The 15,727-nt window shown below is 40.1% G+C and overlaps 1 protein-coding gene across 1 annotated transcript; it reads right to left on the bottom strand.

The window, feature by feature from the left end:
• Positions 1-126: 126 nt before the first annotated feature.
• LOC134030896 (protein FAM171A2) lies at positions 127-9,201 on the bottom strand. Its single transcript, XM_062474284.1, has 8 exons — positions 8,971-9,201; positions 7,177-7,404; positions 6,607-6,699; positions 5,927-6,085; positions 5,451-5,630; positions 5,072-5,185; positions 4,363-4,489; positions 127-4,121 (listed from the first exon to the last, which is right to left on the bottom strand). Exons 1-8 carry the CDS (start codon positions 9,107-9,109, stop codon positions 2,654-2,656), a joined length of 2,508 nt encoding a protein of 835 aa, XP_062330268.1. The 5' UTR covers positions 9,110-9,201; the 3' UTR covers positions 127-2,653.
• Positions 9,202-15,727: the final 6,526 nt, after the last annotated feature.

Raw genomic sequence — 15,727 nt, 5'->3', positions numbered from 1 at the left:
AGGTTAAGACAACCAAAGTTTCCACACCCGACTCAAGTCATGCAGACATACTGCTTACAGGTCCTGTAATATTTACCATCATGGTTGGATTTATGATCACTTAAAAAAAAGACATAAAGACTGCAATGACTGTGTAAACAAGTTTATTTCTATTGTACAGTTTCAATTTACAGTGTAACTGGCCAGAGCGTTTATGAAGCAAATGTATTTGAACACAATGTGTCCTCTCTCTAGGTGTTGATAGTGGCCCTTTTCGAGAAGGCATGAGTGACAACACAGTAACAAATTCCTATCTAATCTTTTAGCATTTCTTTTTGCATCATAATTTGTAACATCTGTACGTATGCATGACTGTTGAAGACAATTTCATAGCTTATATTTGTATCGCAACACCACCCAGATAAAATCTCACAGGGTGGGCCTTAGGATAAATGTTTGTACTGTATTGATTATGACTTCAAAGCATTCCTTGTTTGATAAAAGCCTCACGAAAAACCTAGCAATGAAATCACATTGCACTACAACAAAGCAGAAGTAGACAGCTGAGGGCAAATTAACCCTTGATGACATGTTCATCTTGCCACTTTCAATTACATCACATTTCAATTTGCACTGAATTGACAAAGCCTTATCAACAGCAAGCTTATGGGGGAAAGACAAACCAACAGCTTAAAACAGTAGATTCAGAACACAAAGGAATCTGAAAAATGGGACTATACAACTCTGCATCTCTATAGTCAGTCAGTGCAGCCAAATCGGTATGAACTGAAATATTGAAGATTCAATTCACAAAAGCAATGCACTTATCTCGATTGTGTGTGAGATTCAAACCCTACAGAGTAACTTCCAAGTTTGTGAACCATTTTGAGAACTTTTTACCTTATCACTCAAATACTATTTCCAAGTTTTGAAACAACTATGGCATCCTCTGTGACTGCATTTACATTGTGAAGATATGATTCACAGTTGTTAAGAGTCATAGGCAGTGGTGATGCTAGCTACAGTGAGAGCATATTGGTCAGCATGTTGTTCTTGTAAACATTAAAGACCGGAAGTGAATTTGTAAAGGTGGAGCAAAATTCAGTGAATTTCCATAGAAGCATTTGTCTGTTTGGCAACATTTAAATATCTATCAAATCTGTGCCAATATCTTTAATATCCTCAATAAGGTTCATTAAAAACACTCTACTCTACATATTACATGCACATACAGCTCATTTACACAAACAATCTCAAATAGTTCAAACTCAAACATTTTCAAGTTTGATGAAAAATTATAGGAACTATGAAAACAATTTTCAATTTCAATTATCTATTTTGGCAGGCATACTCTCCTTGGAGTTCAATGTGTGTGTTCTTAAGAGGATGCAGTGTGCTTATTAGTACCTGTTTAACACAGGCGCATTTAGGTGACATGACTATACACTGACTGCATTTAAAAAGACCTGCATGCCTATCACTGAAACTCTTGTGAAACAAGGCACTTTCAGGAGAAAGGTGGTGTGGAAACTGTCTGAATCCAACCCCTAATTATTCTCTGACACTTGACAGCTCCACAATAGTTATTTTGACCTCTTCCAGGCTCAGGGAGTTAAAGTCTCAGTTCTACACAAAGTGTCTAGGGAATATAAGGTGGGACAGCCTCTGATATTAAGCAGGACCAGACATTTGAGAGAGCTTGGGTTGACTTCTGCTTGTCTCATACATTCATTTACCACCTACCAATACCAATGGGTCTCTCAAATGCCAATGAATATCTACACAATATTAGTATGTTTCTGTCAAAAATAAGATAAAAGGTTACAGGAGAAAGGCAGAAATTTATCATGTTGGCAGTTGGAGTTTTAAATGAGTACTACATACCTTGAACTATCAAATTTGTATGACAATACATAATATAGTGACAGAATAAACAGGAAATAAATGTTGTCCCAGAAGAAATAATGCACATATCACATTTAACTTTATAGTATGCACAATCCATTGACTGAGGGCCAAATAACAACACTATCAATCAATATAAATCTCTAATATAGAAATGAATAAAGACATAAACAAGGAATAATACACAGTTTTGGGATGGGTGTTCTCTGGAGGAGTTATCTCCTTCTCATGATCCAGTGATGACTACCAAAGTTGACAAGGATGACACATCTACAAACCTCAAAGTGAGCCTTCAAAATGTGAAACACTAGTCCAAGGAATGAAAAAAGTCATTTCAGCTTTCCAATATAAAATTTGAAAAGTATCTTCACATTACTGGGCAAGTTCCATTAGTTTAGTAAGTGATTAGTAAGTGCTCTAGATTAATACAACCCAAATGGGTTTTTTTGTTCTGAAAGATGGCTATTTCCAAAGTTAGTACTGTTATGCAATGACTCATTCTTAAATGTAATGATTGTAATCTCAAAAATCATTTTAAATTAAAGGCTTCAATGAAACCAAATGGCAACGTAAAATGGTAGTGAGCCTAAATATAAAACCTGATCAAAATGGAAGGATTCATAAATAACCTTTATTGAGTCAAGCTTGATTGTGCTTATTTTTAATTTCTTGATGAACTACTTAACCATTTTCTTTATTTGTATGCTCTCAGGTGTCTCCTCATAGCTTTTGGAACCTCAAATGTCCCCCTTAGCCCTAAACCAAAGCCTTACTTCTTGGGGTGAAAGACCATGAGAGGCCTATCTTCAATTTTTTGCCACGGACTCTTCTTGTTTTCGTCCTTGTCATCTGGATCGTCTTCAGGGCTGGTCATGGAGTCTCGACGGTTCTCGCTGTTACTGCTGCGGCTGCTATTCACGCGACTTCGGCCCCTTCTAGGAATGGTGGAACCCCGAGACGACGGGCCGTCATCCAGAAGAGGGGTGAGGGAGTTCTCCTCAGGCGACACTGGACGTCCTTCACTACTGCTAGGCTCACTGTGATCTGGGTAAGCTAACTTCGAGTAGGTCTTTCCGCCACTGTGGCCTTTGCGTCCTCCGGTTCCCCACCGTTCGTCTTTGCCCTTCCGGATTACTGCAGCCTTGCGTTCTTGAGGGTCCATGGACGAATCGAGGTTGATGTCTCGGATAGCACTGCTAGTGGCACTAAGACCACCGCCGCTGAGGTCATTCCCCACGTCAATGTAGGAGTGGCGCACATGGGCATTGGCACGTCCGTCCATGGAGATGAACCACGCCCGTGGGTGCTGCTTCACCCCAAGTTCAAGAAGCTTCTTCTCTGTCAGAGCCTGGAGTTCACCATTCATCTGGGCCATGGTGGAGTCATTGAATAGAACAGGTATCCTCACGGGACCACCAGAGGAGTCGGAGGCCCAGCTAGGTTCTTCAGAGTCCTCCCCTTGAGAACCGGACTGTTGCTGTTGCTGCTGGGACTGTTGCTGGGAATGGTGGTGCGACTGGCCAGCACCCATAGATGTCCCATCCTTATCCTGCTGCTGCTCCTTCCCATCTTTCCCAGAGAACTCAGAAGACAGACGCATGTAATGGGCCGGTATTACTAAGGTGGGCACCATGCTTCTGTACATGTTCTCTTTCATTTGGTCGATAGAGCTACAGAAGATGATCTGCCCAGGTTGGGTGTTAAGTGAGGTCGGTCTGGCGAGGTGGTCAGCTGCAGCCGCAGAGTACTCCGGAGGTTTGTCTGACTTGTCCGACATGTGACCTTGAAAACGAGGCGGAGACGGGGGGTCGGAGGTGTATCCCCGGTTGTCGTTGGCACTGTGATGGCGGTGGTATTCCGAGTCCTTGTCTTCCATTGGGCTGTAGCTTCTTGAGTAGTCTTCATGTAACAAAGGGGGGTCTAAGTTGTTGGTTTCAGTTGCGCGAGTTACCTTCATGGGGAAGCTTTCACCTCTTTGAGGTCCTAAAGCATTTTTCCCCTTTGCATGTCGTAGCTTATGAGCAGGGACATGCTTGGAAAACTCCTCCCGTGAGCCCTGGTAGTCTCGAGATGGGGATGAGTCGGATTTACCAGGGTCATTAGAGGGGCCAGATTCAACATGACCGCCACAAATGAGGTTGAGTCGGGAAGTGGAAGTGCCTTGGTCACGTTTGGACCCATTCAGGGTAGAGGCGTGGGGCTTGCCTTGCTGTCGTCGTGGTTTTAGACACTTACGTCTAAAAGAGAACGAAATGAAGAAAATGTTATGATAATACGAAGTGAATTCAATTATATTATATTTAATAATAATTTCCTTAAAATAAATACAACTGATCCAGTTGATTAATGTATATGTATACTACTCATTTTTTATCAGTACAATGATACTTAGCACCATCATGGCAGTAATGTAGGATCAATGTATTGACAATGTTGATAGAAGGCCAAAATGAAGACCTGCGTCTATGCTCCCCACACCTGCAGTAGTAGAGCAGCACACACAGCAGGATGAGGACAAGCAGAGCCAGGGAGCCCAGGATGGAAAGCAGGAAAAGGGTGTGATAGGTGGTGATATCCCTCAGGCCAGGGTGACCCAAGCCCATGCCTGGAAGACAAACCAGACCCTTTTTGTTTAAAATAAATTATTAATTTCCCTTATTGTTGTTCATTCACTTCAGTAGGCCTTGTGCATTCACATTAATGTAAGGGCTGAAGGTTTTAGTTATTTTTTCTGTACACTAGTAAAGGTACAATAGGTATGATTTTTTCAGTATAACCATAATAATTGTGTCCACATAAAAATGTTTTGTAAGATAATGAGGCCCGCAAAGTTGTTTAGCAAAGCAGACAGCTCAGTGTCAGTGAGTCAATTTCAAATTTTGTAGCCGCCCACTATTTTCCAGCCAATTAGGTTCCATTATTATTACACAGACAAAAAGGTATACATACAGTGAAACGTCAAATGCATAGGAAGTGCCTGAGCTTACTGCAATTAGACTTAACATATTGAGATATCTTGCCAGAGACAAATTGTACAAGACAATGTTATGGCTGAAAAGACCACCTCACAGGACAGGGGATCCCCCTCAGGAGTGGTACTGCACCATGCCATTATAATCTATGCAACATAGCAGGAAATGCAGAGAAATCAAAACTAAATTGGAAACAGATAGCTTGAAGACATTACCTGCAGATGATGGAAAGGCTGCTAACCAATACCCCAACTGAGGAACCACCACATTCCAGATAAGTTGTGTTCCCTCCTTCTTGATGTATCCAGTACCATTTCTGACCCAAAGACCTAAAAAAGATCATAGGAAGCGAAAACATTTAGGCAAACAAAATGACATCACTGAGAATCTGAGATAGACTCAATGTTCCACCAAAAGTGTGAATGACTTAGCAATGTTAATGTACAATGACTATAGCAACTAGAGTAATCTATATTGTTCTATTATTATAACAACCTTCATTGTTTTGTTATCTTTCCTTGTTTTGTCGCATTACAAAATATGGCATTAAAAAAATAAATGGACATTAAAACAATTGTAAGAGGTAATCCACACCTGTCTTGGACTGAAACACCCAGGAGGGTATACTGGTGGCGATCCGGGTGCGGGTATCCGATGGCAGCGGCACAGAGACATGGATTGGGTCAGATACCTGGATGGCTTTGCCATCACGGTCAAACAGCTGCACACTGACCACTGCCAATGCTGTTAGATCGGTCCATCCTGTTTCGGCCCCTGCAAATAAGCAGACATTTGTATGCTCAAATCACGCTTTTATGTTAGCTTACCTTGGCAGTGTCCTTTTATCAATTTCATTTAATGTTTTCAGTAACTGCGCTAGATCAATCCAAACAAATATTTTTATAGCTGTTTCTTTCTTTAATTTTGTGTTTAAAAAAATGTGTGAATCGAGAAAATATAGGTCGTCTTTTTTTTTGTTGCTTAATTTGTTATTGACAAAACTAGTGAATGGTCAATTGTTTCAACATGTTCACATGTACTTAACAACTAGGGTGCAAACTGGTGCAAACCTGAGCTGTTGGTCTCCTGACCAAGCAGGTAAGGAAAGCCCCCTATCTCATACTGGCTCTTGGCTGTGGTTAGCACAGCTGACAGAGCAGTGTAATTAGAACTGCCTGACAGTTGAAGGGACTTCCTCTGGAGCTGAACCAATGGCTGGTTCCGTGCACCTAAGGAAAAACACACAGAAACACAATGAATAGGCTTTATTGTCTTCTTAAAGCTTGATCATACAAACACACATTTAATAGTCCCCCAATCCTTTAGATTAGATTTATTTCACAGCAATTCGATTTTTTTTTTTACTTGAATCTAAAGTAGGCTATTTTAGACATGACTCTCCAAAAAGGAACTCATAAAATGTAGCTAAGCATTCATTAAAGTTGTTGCTATGGTGACAGGGACAGGAAATCTGAAAATGTTGGGCTGAAAACCTCTGGAGGACTGTGATTGCAAGCCAGAGAAAGACAAGTGAAAATGCACTTCAAATTTCAGGGGAGGTAGATTGATTCTGGATAATACATTTCACTGGAAGAAAATAAATGCTTCAACAGTTTCAAAGGGTTAACATTAAAGTTTAAACTTGACAAATGTATCTAGAAGCAAAAAACAATATTTTTGCTTGTCTAATCTAATCTACTTCAGAAGTAACTTCAAACTTGAAAAAGGGAAAATCTCAACAGATTCTGACCTGGGGACCCACACAAGATCTGGATGACATCCTCATACAAGATTAGGGTTCCTGGCCTCTGGACGAGAAGGTACAAGCTAACAGATGCATACACTGGAAGGGAATCAAGACAGAAACCTTTGAGTTTTTGAGCAATTATTTTGCATTTTCTGGCATGCACAAATATATGTCTAACACTAGGCTTACGTAAACAAGGGGACCTGGGCTTGACCACTATTTGCCATGTTAAATGAAGGCATAGTCTCCTATGACTGATTATCAGATGTCCAGCTGATAAACATAATCTTTGTGTAATCACATGTTACATTTCATTTAAATCTGATTACATGCTAATAGCAGAGTTTCAAAGTAGATTAGTGGAGCTTATTCAAGTATGTGGCATTTCAATAAGAGACTAGTATGGTGGGCAGTGCACTTTAACATTATTTCATTCCATCAGGCAGTTGACTCGTTCACTGTCCTTCATGTATTCAATTTAAAAGGTGTCAGCCATAAACCACAACATCTATTCTATTCAGTCCTGAAATTTAATAACGAAGCTTTCAAACATGAAGTGTCACTTTGACTTACAGGGAATCCGGTTTGAATGCCACGGGACAGAGTTGGTGACGTAATCCTGTTTGGACGCTGAGATGATGACCCAGGTGTCTGGACGGTACAGGAAGCTGACTCGAAGAACGCCATCACTGCCCGCCCTGCTGGATGCCAAGACAGACTGGTTCCCATGAACCACCACATCAGCATCAGCCAAAGGGGAAAGGTCACTGTTGTCGAACACCTGAACTCTGATCTCGACCTCTGGAAGAGAAGAAAATATGTTTCAGACATAGACACCTTAAATGTACCATAGCTGGTCAAGAAGGTGTTCTATTCTCATCATTATTTGGGTTTTCAATATCTTAGCAATATAGTCATAAATATGTGAATGTTTGGATAGTGGCAGGATATATGTTCACTGTTATGGCCATTTTCCCATCTTTTTTGTATTCAGACATAACAATTAATTTATTATTTTATTTTACATACAATCAATGAGTTTACACTTACATTGAAGAAACATCCCTTGAATAAGAGAGTCACAGCTTTTACACTTTTGTATTCAGAAGCAAGATTTTCTCCCAAAACATGACGTTATTCCTCTTTAACCAGGAATATGGGTCTTGCTTCAAATGTTTCCATGGAAACAAGGATTCACAGAGCTGACAGTTTGAAGTGTGTTTCCAATGTAGCAAGCAAATGTAACCAGATACAGACTGATACATAGGCCTAATGTGCATGTAGGGGATTATTTAACATATTTCTTTCAACACAAACACGTGTGTGTCTATGTGAGAGAGAGAGAGAGAGAGAGAGAGAGAGAGAGAGAGAGAGAGAGAGAGAGAGAGAGAGAGAGAGAGAGAGAGAGGGGGGGGGGGGGAGGGGGGTGTTGGAAAACTTCTGATCCAGAAGTAAGGATGTAATCAAAAAACATCTGAGTATTTTATAGGGTTAATCACCTGTGCTACTTTTGCCTGCTTTTTGTTTAACTGGTCTTGATAATCAACCTCGTTACAGAGCTGCAATTACTGGAGTCCTTTGTTTAAATATATGTGTTGGTTATTTAACATAAATGTGTGAATTGTTTACTATTAGACAGGAGTTATTGATTAGTGCAATACTGTTGTTGTACATTACCATAGCCTAGTGTTCTCTCCATTAAAGCAGATAGCCTAGAGATAAAGGCCTACCTTAATTAGATGGAGGTACAATGGACATTTAACACTGCAGCAATGGTAGGCTTCTGACAAGAGTCGGTTCAGCAGACGTTCAGCTGTTCTGACAGCATATATACACATTTTATTGGAATGCATTTAACACTTTGTCTACTGCAAAGTATGTCCATGATCTATAAATCCAGGGTGAGCATGACATGCAAAATGTACCTACACCTAGGCTATTTGAAAACAAAGGACGTGTGAACGCATGATTTCAGTTTGATGCCTGCTACAGGCCGCATATAGCCTAATGCCTTAAAATAAGGTAGGCTACTCTCGCCAGCGCTAGAATAACCGAATACGTTAACGATTTATTCAATCCATAAACTAAACAGGTTCTTCTAGTTGCCCCTAAAACTGGCTTGCTCGGGAAAACGCTTCTAAACCCGATCTACGATTGTATCTTCTACTGGAAGACGTTAGATAGCTAATTGCAAAATATAAAAAAATATGAGTAGGCTAGGTGTAGAATTGCGTGGAAAACATTCGCCGTTCAATTAAATTACGTCCTGTATAATTATCTGTGTAGATTACATAACAATTGTCAACAAAAGCCATAAATATGCAACCACTCCCATCTTTCTTATGCTGCATCCCATATGGTCCTTACCAAATGCTCCCTGGTCTGGAAGAGATTTGGCGAATGCCTCCCAAACCGTCGAGATCAAAATAAAGAGGAGCCAACGAGAGATGTAGAAAGGTGGCATGCTTCTAACTACATCCCTATTTCCAAACTGGAGGCCATACATCCATATTTCTCCTTTAGCTATGCTCTGCTCATCTCTCGGACGCCTATTCTCACATTTGGATGCTTCTGAGACGCTATGTCTGTCGGCCTACCCTTGTTTTTATTGTCTGATGCGGAGGGTACGTTACCCTAAGATACCCTCTGGTGGTCGACATCAGAATGACAAGAGTGTTATCTGTTAGTTAAAATATATTTGTAATATATATATTTTTTTATAAGGCAGTTTATAAAGTGAAGCATATAACTTTTGTAGCAAACAACTCAATCTTCCTCACAATTAAGTAGATTTGTGACCATCCAAGAGTTAATATAAATACAGTATTCAACTAGCAGTAAGTATTTAATAGGGGTTATACGGAGCGCCCAGCGTTCGAACCGGAAAACAGATGTAATCGTTTCCGCTTCTCATTTCCGTACACATCTGCAGCGCTTGGTGATGCAAAGAACTTATATTGGCCGGGTTTCCCAGATTCGTTAAGAAGCTCTTAACGCTATGAGCTTCTTAAGAGCGTTCTAAGAGCGTTCTAGAGCGTTCTTAGAACGTTCCTAAGAAACCCTGCCATTGACAGAGAAGTTCAAGCATTTTATAAATTATATTACTCTCTACATTAGGCTAAGTGTGACAGGTAAGAATAAAGTGATGAGTTTATATAACGTTATAATAGCCTAACGTTAGACCGTTTCCCAGGAGGTACACTAGCTCTACAGTACACATTACTACGTTAGCCTACAGTATACACAAATAAGTTATCAATGAAATATATGAATTCAGCAAATTAATTTAAGAAGCTCATTTTAATTTACTGTCATATCCATATAAGTCATTATTCTGGTTTCTATGGCTAGGACCTGCAGTTCCTAGAAGGAATTAAGTTCACTAGCCTACTACTAGACAAAAAAACGTTAAAGTTAGCAGGTGCATAAGATTACGCTACCGACAAAATTTACCTGTCAGGGTCTTTGGGAAAGCGATGAAAGGAATAAATACTGTCACATTGGTAGTTGTTGCAGTTGATTGCCGAACACTGCGTTCTTTGAGTCCACTTGGACTTCGTTGTCATATTGTGTCTCTTTCTGTGTAACTGTTATAACTAGCTAGTATGTAACTTTGTTACTATTAGTCCAGGCAAAGTAGCGTTTTACAACAGACTAATTGTAAAAAAAAAAAATTTGCAGCTTAGATCATTTCTATGAGGTGTCCAGAACAACATACTAAAAGTCCTAAGAAATCCTTGTTGAGGAAATATGTTAAATTCTCATCAATCCGAGATGTGTGCCAATAAGGCCAGGCAACATTACACCCCAATGGGGCTATTTTTTCCTTTACTCCTATCAAAATGAAACTTTACACAATGAAACTACCCATGACAAGTACAAAATGTTGTATTACAAGTTTATAAATATGCAAATGAGCTATACACTAATCGAATATGCCCAAAATACACCCAAATAGGCTTAATTTTTTCCTTTACTCCTACCACAATAAAACTTAACATAGTAAAAGTATAAATGAAAAGTAACTTTTTATTACAAGTTTCTTTTGAAAGTAATTTGAATATGCACATGAGCTCCACACTTATTGAATATGCTCTAATTTGAATAGGCAGAAACACCATTCATATGACAAATACATTGGCCCAATCTTCATCCAATCATCCTTCTGCCAATGACCTGATGGTCATTATTGGCATAAATCTCCCATCCAAAACATGCCACCCCCAGTCTTTTGGTCCATACGTTCACTTCCCCCTTTCCACTCCATCATTTGGCAAAAGACCCAAAGACTATGGAACTTTGCAGCTGTTGACGTTGGAGGGATAGTTACATTTATGCATTTAGCAGACGCTTTTATCCAAAGCGACTTCCAAGAGAGAGCTTTACAAAAGTGCATAGGTCACTGATCATAACAACGAGATAGCCCCAAACATTGCGGGTAGCCAAAACATGAAGCATACATTGTGAAAAACCAAATAAGTCCCAAAGGGAAGAACCATAAGAGCATGTTTAGACAAGTTACAATTAAACAACATGAACTTCAGAAGTGCAAGTGTGTACCTGTAGAAAAAGCAAGCAACAATAATATAATTCACAGCGAGTACAATAACTTTAAGTCAGTTACAACTAACCAACAAGAGCAACAAGTCTCTCAATAAGAGTCATTGTGATCCTGGAGGAAACTAACATCAGGTCCAGCCAATCATTCCTAAGTACCGGAACAAGTGCGTCTTGAGCCTTTTCTTGAACGTGGGGAGACAGTCAGTGTCTCTGATGGAGGTGGGGAATTGATTCCACCATTGGGGGGCCAGACAGGAGAAGAGCTTGTGTTGGGACCGGGCACTCTTGAGCGGTGGGACCACCAGACGGTTGTCAGAAGAAGACCGTAGTTGGCGGGTGGGGGTGTAAGGCTGGAGGAGAGACTTGATGTAGTCGGGTGCAGTCCCATTTACCGCTCGGAAAATAAACTGAGTCTCCACTATATTACGCTGCACCTCAAAATGCTTCTGACCTTAGATCACAATACTTTCTTTTAGCAATTTACAATTTTTATTGCTGCATACATAGCCTAACTCTTACATACATATACAGTACATTTGCCTCAACCCTTACTGTAGTTCTGGGCTTGTGCTATTGTTGTTCAGTTTCTGTGCAGGCATGAACAGGGGGGACAACCTGGATATTGAGCTCTGAGTAATGAGCTGTCTGAAAGAGCAGTGCAGCAGTGTCATTACACACTGCTGTGCCAGCTTTGCACGAACACTGACTGGAGGTCATGACGACAGGTTCTGAATCACGTAGCACTATCTGTGTAAAATACACAAAGAGTCCATTAGACAAACATTGATACTGATGTATCCTTTGAAGTGTTTTTGAAGTGAATTTTGCTACTATTCAGATACCGCTGAATTAAGAATTGGCCTAGTAAAGTTGCTGGGGTACGTTTGTTGACAAGGGGTTTCCTACAAGTCTATTACAATACGAGGTGAGGTATACCATACCAAATATGTTGCAATAGAAAGATTTACTGTCAATCAACTTCGCCCCAATTACCTTACTTCTCCACTATCAGGTAGACTATAGCCATTTATCAAGTGTCTCAGAAGAATGTTTACATAGTCGAGAACATGCTCATGGTCAAATGAAAGCAGTTGTAATGTAAATATTTTCGTTCTGAGAGGCTTGATGAACGCATGCTATGCTGCAGTCATTGCACTGGAACAGCAAAATTGAACAGAATACCCAAACCCATCCCTAAACATTAGCCTACTCTCAAGCTGTGTGGTTTTTCATTCTTCTGCATGGACCTGTGACAAGCTGCTCTGACACTGATAGTACCGGTCAACCTGTCTTTGTTTGAAACTGGTGGACAAGAAGATACAGCATTCATCCACTCAGTACTTTTATCATTAGTCTAACAATATTTTAGAAATCTGAAACACCTGCCAGAACAGCAGTCTACATTAGACCTACAGTCGACACATTAGACCTACAGTCAGATGGATTACATAACGGTTGACCAGCATAAACACACAGGACATCGTAGTAATTATACTGTTGGTACTATAACCCCATCGCTAAAATGCAGTCTTCGTTTGACTGTTTTAATCGTCTGCGAGCAAAAATAAAAGACTAAACTACTGATAGCATACAAGTCTAAACTAACTACTGATAGTTAGCTAACACTATCGCTATATCCGATGCCATTAGCAAAAGCTACACATATTACATACCTTCATAATTATGAATAAATGAGGAGGCGTAAAACTTAAATACCTTGTCTAACAGAGTACTCGGGGCTCTGGACGTCCGTTTGGCAATACGGTGTACATCGGAAATTGTAATTAAGGGTAACGTTAGCTCCTGTAAACACCGAAGGTGGCCATTACTACGCGTGTTTACATCAGTAGCTGACGACCGGAAGTAGTTACATCTGTTTTGTAGAACCCGGAAGAATGTTGCGCATAACCCCTATTGGGTGTGCTTTGCCTTCGGCAAGGGCACAACCTTTGTTCTCTCACATATATATTATTGGGTGTGCTCAAGCCTTCGGCGAGAGCACAACCTTTGTTCTCTCGATTGAGTTGCTTCTATTGGGATTTACGTTCCGTTGCATGGTTTAGGCTCAAGTTACGTTTTTGTGGCGAAAAGTGAAGCTAACTGTGGCTAATTTGCTAGCCACAGTCACTGACGTTACTAACGTCACTACGTCACTAATGTCACGAAAACACGCGTGACTACCTGTAGCAGAACATTCGTTTAGCATCTGTTAACTTGGGGGATAGCTAGGCTAACTATAGCTTTACTGCAAGGCAGCTGCAGAAACGCCACAAGCAAAGAGGCCAGGGTGATAACTATTTACTTATTTTACTTTGTGATGTGAAACACAATTGTAAAATGTAATGTTAACTTCTGGGAGATAGCTAAGCTAACTGCTTTACTGCAAGACAGCTGCAGAAACGCCACAAGCAAAGAGGCCAGGGTGATAACTATTTACTAATTTTACTTTGTGATATGACACACAATTGTGATGTGTAATGTACAATATAAGCTGATTAAGGAAGTACATCTACTTTCGGAAACAGTAGTCTACTATTTCACTGAAGTATTAGCATCATGACATTAGCCTGTGTTGCCCGGGCAACACATACTACAGTGGTCTATGACGTATCTGTTTTCAATCATTAAAATAAACATTCCTCACAAATAAATTTTCGTTGTAGGATTTATTATGACATTAGTAAACGATTTGTTGGTAAAATTACCATTACCTGTGGTTTCAAACCAGTGTAGCTCACTGCAACGCTGTAGCCTACCCGAGACACTAGTGAGTAGCTAACAAAAACATCTCCACAGCTGTTTAGGAAGTCAAACGGCGACAGAACATGTTCGGCACTCCCCTTACTTACATCAAAAGTCTTTCAATAGGTGAAACTATCTGACTACTAACCTGAACTTCATTGCCACAGCCTAAACTTTGTCAATCTGTTCATGAAAATAATTAATTTCAGCCTAAACCATACAACGGAACGTTAAATCAAATTCAACCAACGCAATCGCTACCGGTCTTCTTCAGACAACCGCCTGGTGGTCCCACCGCTCAAGACCGCCCGGTCCCAACACAAGCTCTTCTCCTGTCTGGCCCCCCAGTGGTGGAATCAACTCCCCACCTCCATCAGAGACACTGACTGTCTCTCCACCTTCAAGAAAAGGCTCAAGACGCACTTGTTCCGGGAGTACAACGGTACTTAGGAATGGTTCGCTTGACCCGATGTTAGTTTCCTCAAGGATCACAATGACTCTTGCTCAGAGACTTGTTGCTCTTGTGGTTAGTGGTAACTCATTAAAAAAAATTGTACTCGCTGTGATATATTGTTTTTATTATTGTTGCTTGTTTTTTCCACAGGTACACTTGCACTTATAGCAGTTCATGTTGTTTAATTGTAACTTGTTTAACTACATGCTCTTATGGTTCTTCCCTTTGGCACTTACTTTGGTTGTTCACAATGTGTGCTTCATGTTTTGGCTACTCGCAATGTTTTGTGGCTATCTTGTTGTTATGATCAGTGCCTATGCACTTTGTAAAGCTCTCTCTTGGAAGTCGCTTTGGATAAAAGCGTCTGCTAAATGAATAAATGTAAATGTACCAAGACGAACACAGCAGTAGTCTAGTACTGTACCGTAGTAGTACAATTTACCGGGGCAGCTTCTCCACACAGGGCTATATCGCATTTTGCGTTGTTACTGACAATGATCGCTACCAGTGAGCTTTTTATGAATGAGCGATTCTCCACTAAATAAATGTGAAGCTTATTTACGTTTTTGGGGGCATATTTTCAGTTAGCAGATGGTACTGTTTGGAATCGCGATTCCATCTTCTACTGCTGGTAACGTCGTTGAATAGTCTTCAAAGGGGGTTCTTTATTAATGAATGAATGCAATATGAGTAGGCTAAATGCCTGAAAATATCACGAGAAGGGAAAAACTTAAAAGGAAGTTTAAGTCATAGAGATTAGGTCAATTTTTACACCGGTCTGCCAAATTTATTCGTCTTGATTCAGCTATGAGGCTGCCTCTTGCAGGGGAAATGAGAAGACATCTATTTCATTCTACGCTTCACTCGTATTTTGAGTTGTAAATGAGCAGCAAAAGATGCTTTTAAATCTATGTAATCTTTATAATTAATAAGTATGCATTTTTATATAAAATACACAGGAATATCAGTTGTAAAAATGTAATTAAAAAACGGACCCCTGTGCAACCGACGCAAGCAAGCACACCCTACAATTTCCCCAGAAATTGTACCCTCTCTAGTTAGCATTGTATTGCTCATGTTTGAGGCTATAGATAACACATCGGCACATCAGTCTTCACAGAAGATGAAACATGAGACTCAATAATACAAATGTCTTAAAGATTTTATAAATACAGCGATACATTCTTGACGTCTTTGAGGTTTCTGGGTTCACAGGGTGACAGGGATTTCATGTGTAACCCATGCAGCTAAAGATTATTCTGACCTCAGTTTTGTTCAAGAGGCACTGGCTGACCAGATCCAACAGCAGCTCAAGCTTTCTCAAAACATCAACTTAATAAACACGTAACAGCCTTGTAATACCTGTTA

This window comes from Osmerus eperlanus, chromosome 12 (assembly GCF_963692335.1).
Source record: "Osmerus eperlanus chromosome 12, fOsmEpe2.1, whole genome shotgun sequence".
Taxonomy (NCBI): domain Eukaryota; kingdom Metazoa; phylum Chordata; class Actinopteri; order Osmeriformes; family Osmeridae; genus Osmerus; species Osmerus eperlanus.
The sequence above is the reverse complement of the archived record's forward strand: the minus strand, read 5'-3'. Positions and strand labels throughout refer to the sequence as shown.

Coding starts and splice junctions, on each gene's coding strand:
- LOC134030896 (XM_062474284.1), bottom strand. CDS start 9,109: ATGTATGGCCTCCAGTTTGGAAATAGGGATGTAGTTAGAAGCATGCCA. Junction 7,405..8,970: donor TCCAGACCAGGGAGCATTTG/GTAAGGACCATA, acceptor CTTCTCTTCCAG/AGGTCGAGATCAGAGTTCAG. Junction 6,700..7,176: donor GCATTCAAACCGGATTCCCT/GTAAGTCAAAGT, acceptor ATTCCCTTCCAG/TGTATGCATCTGTTAGCTTG.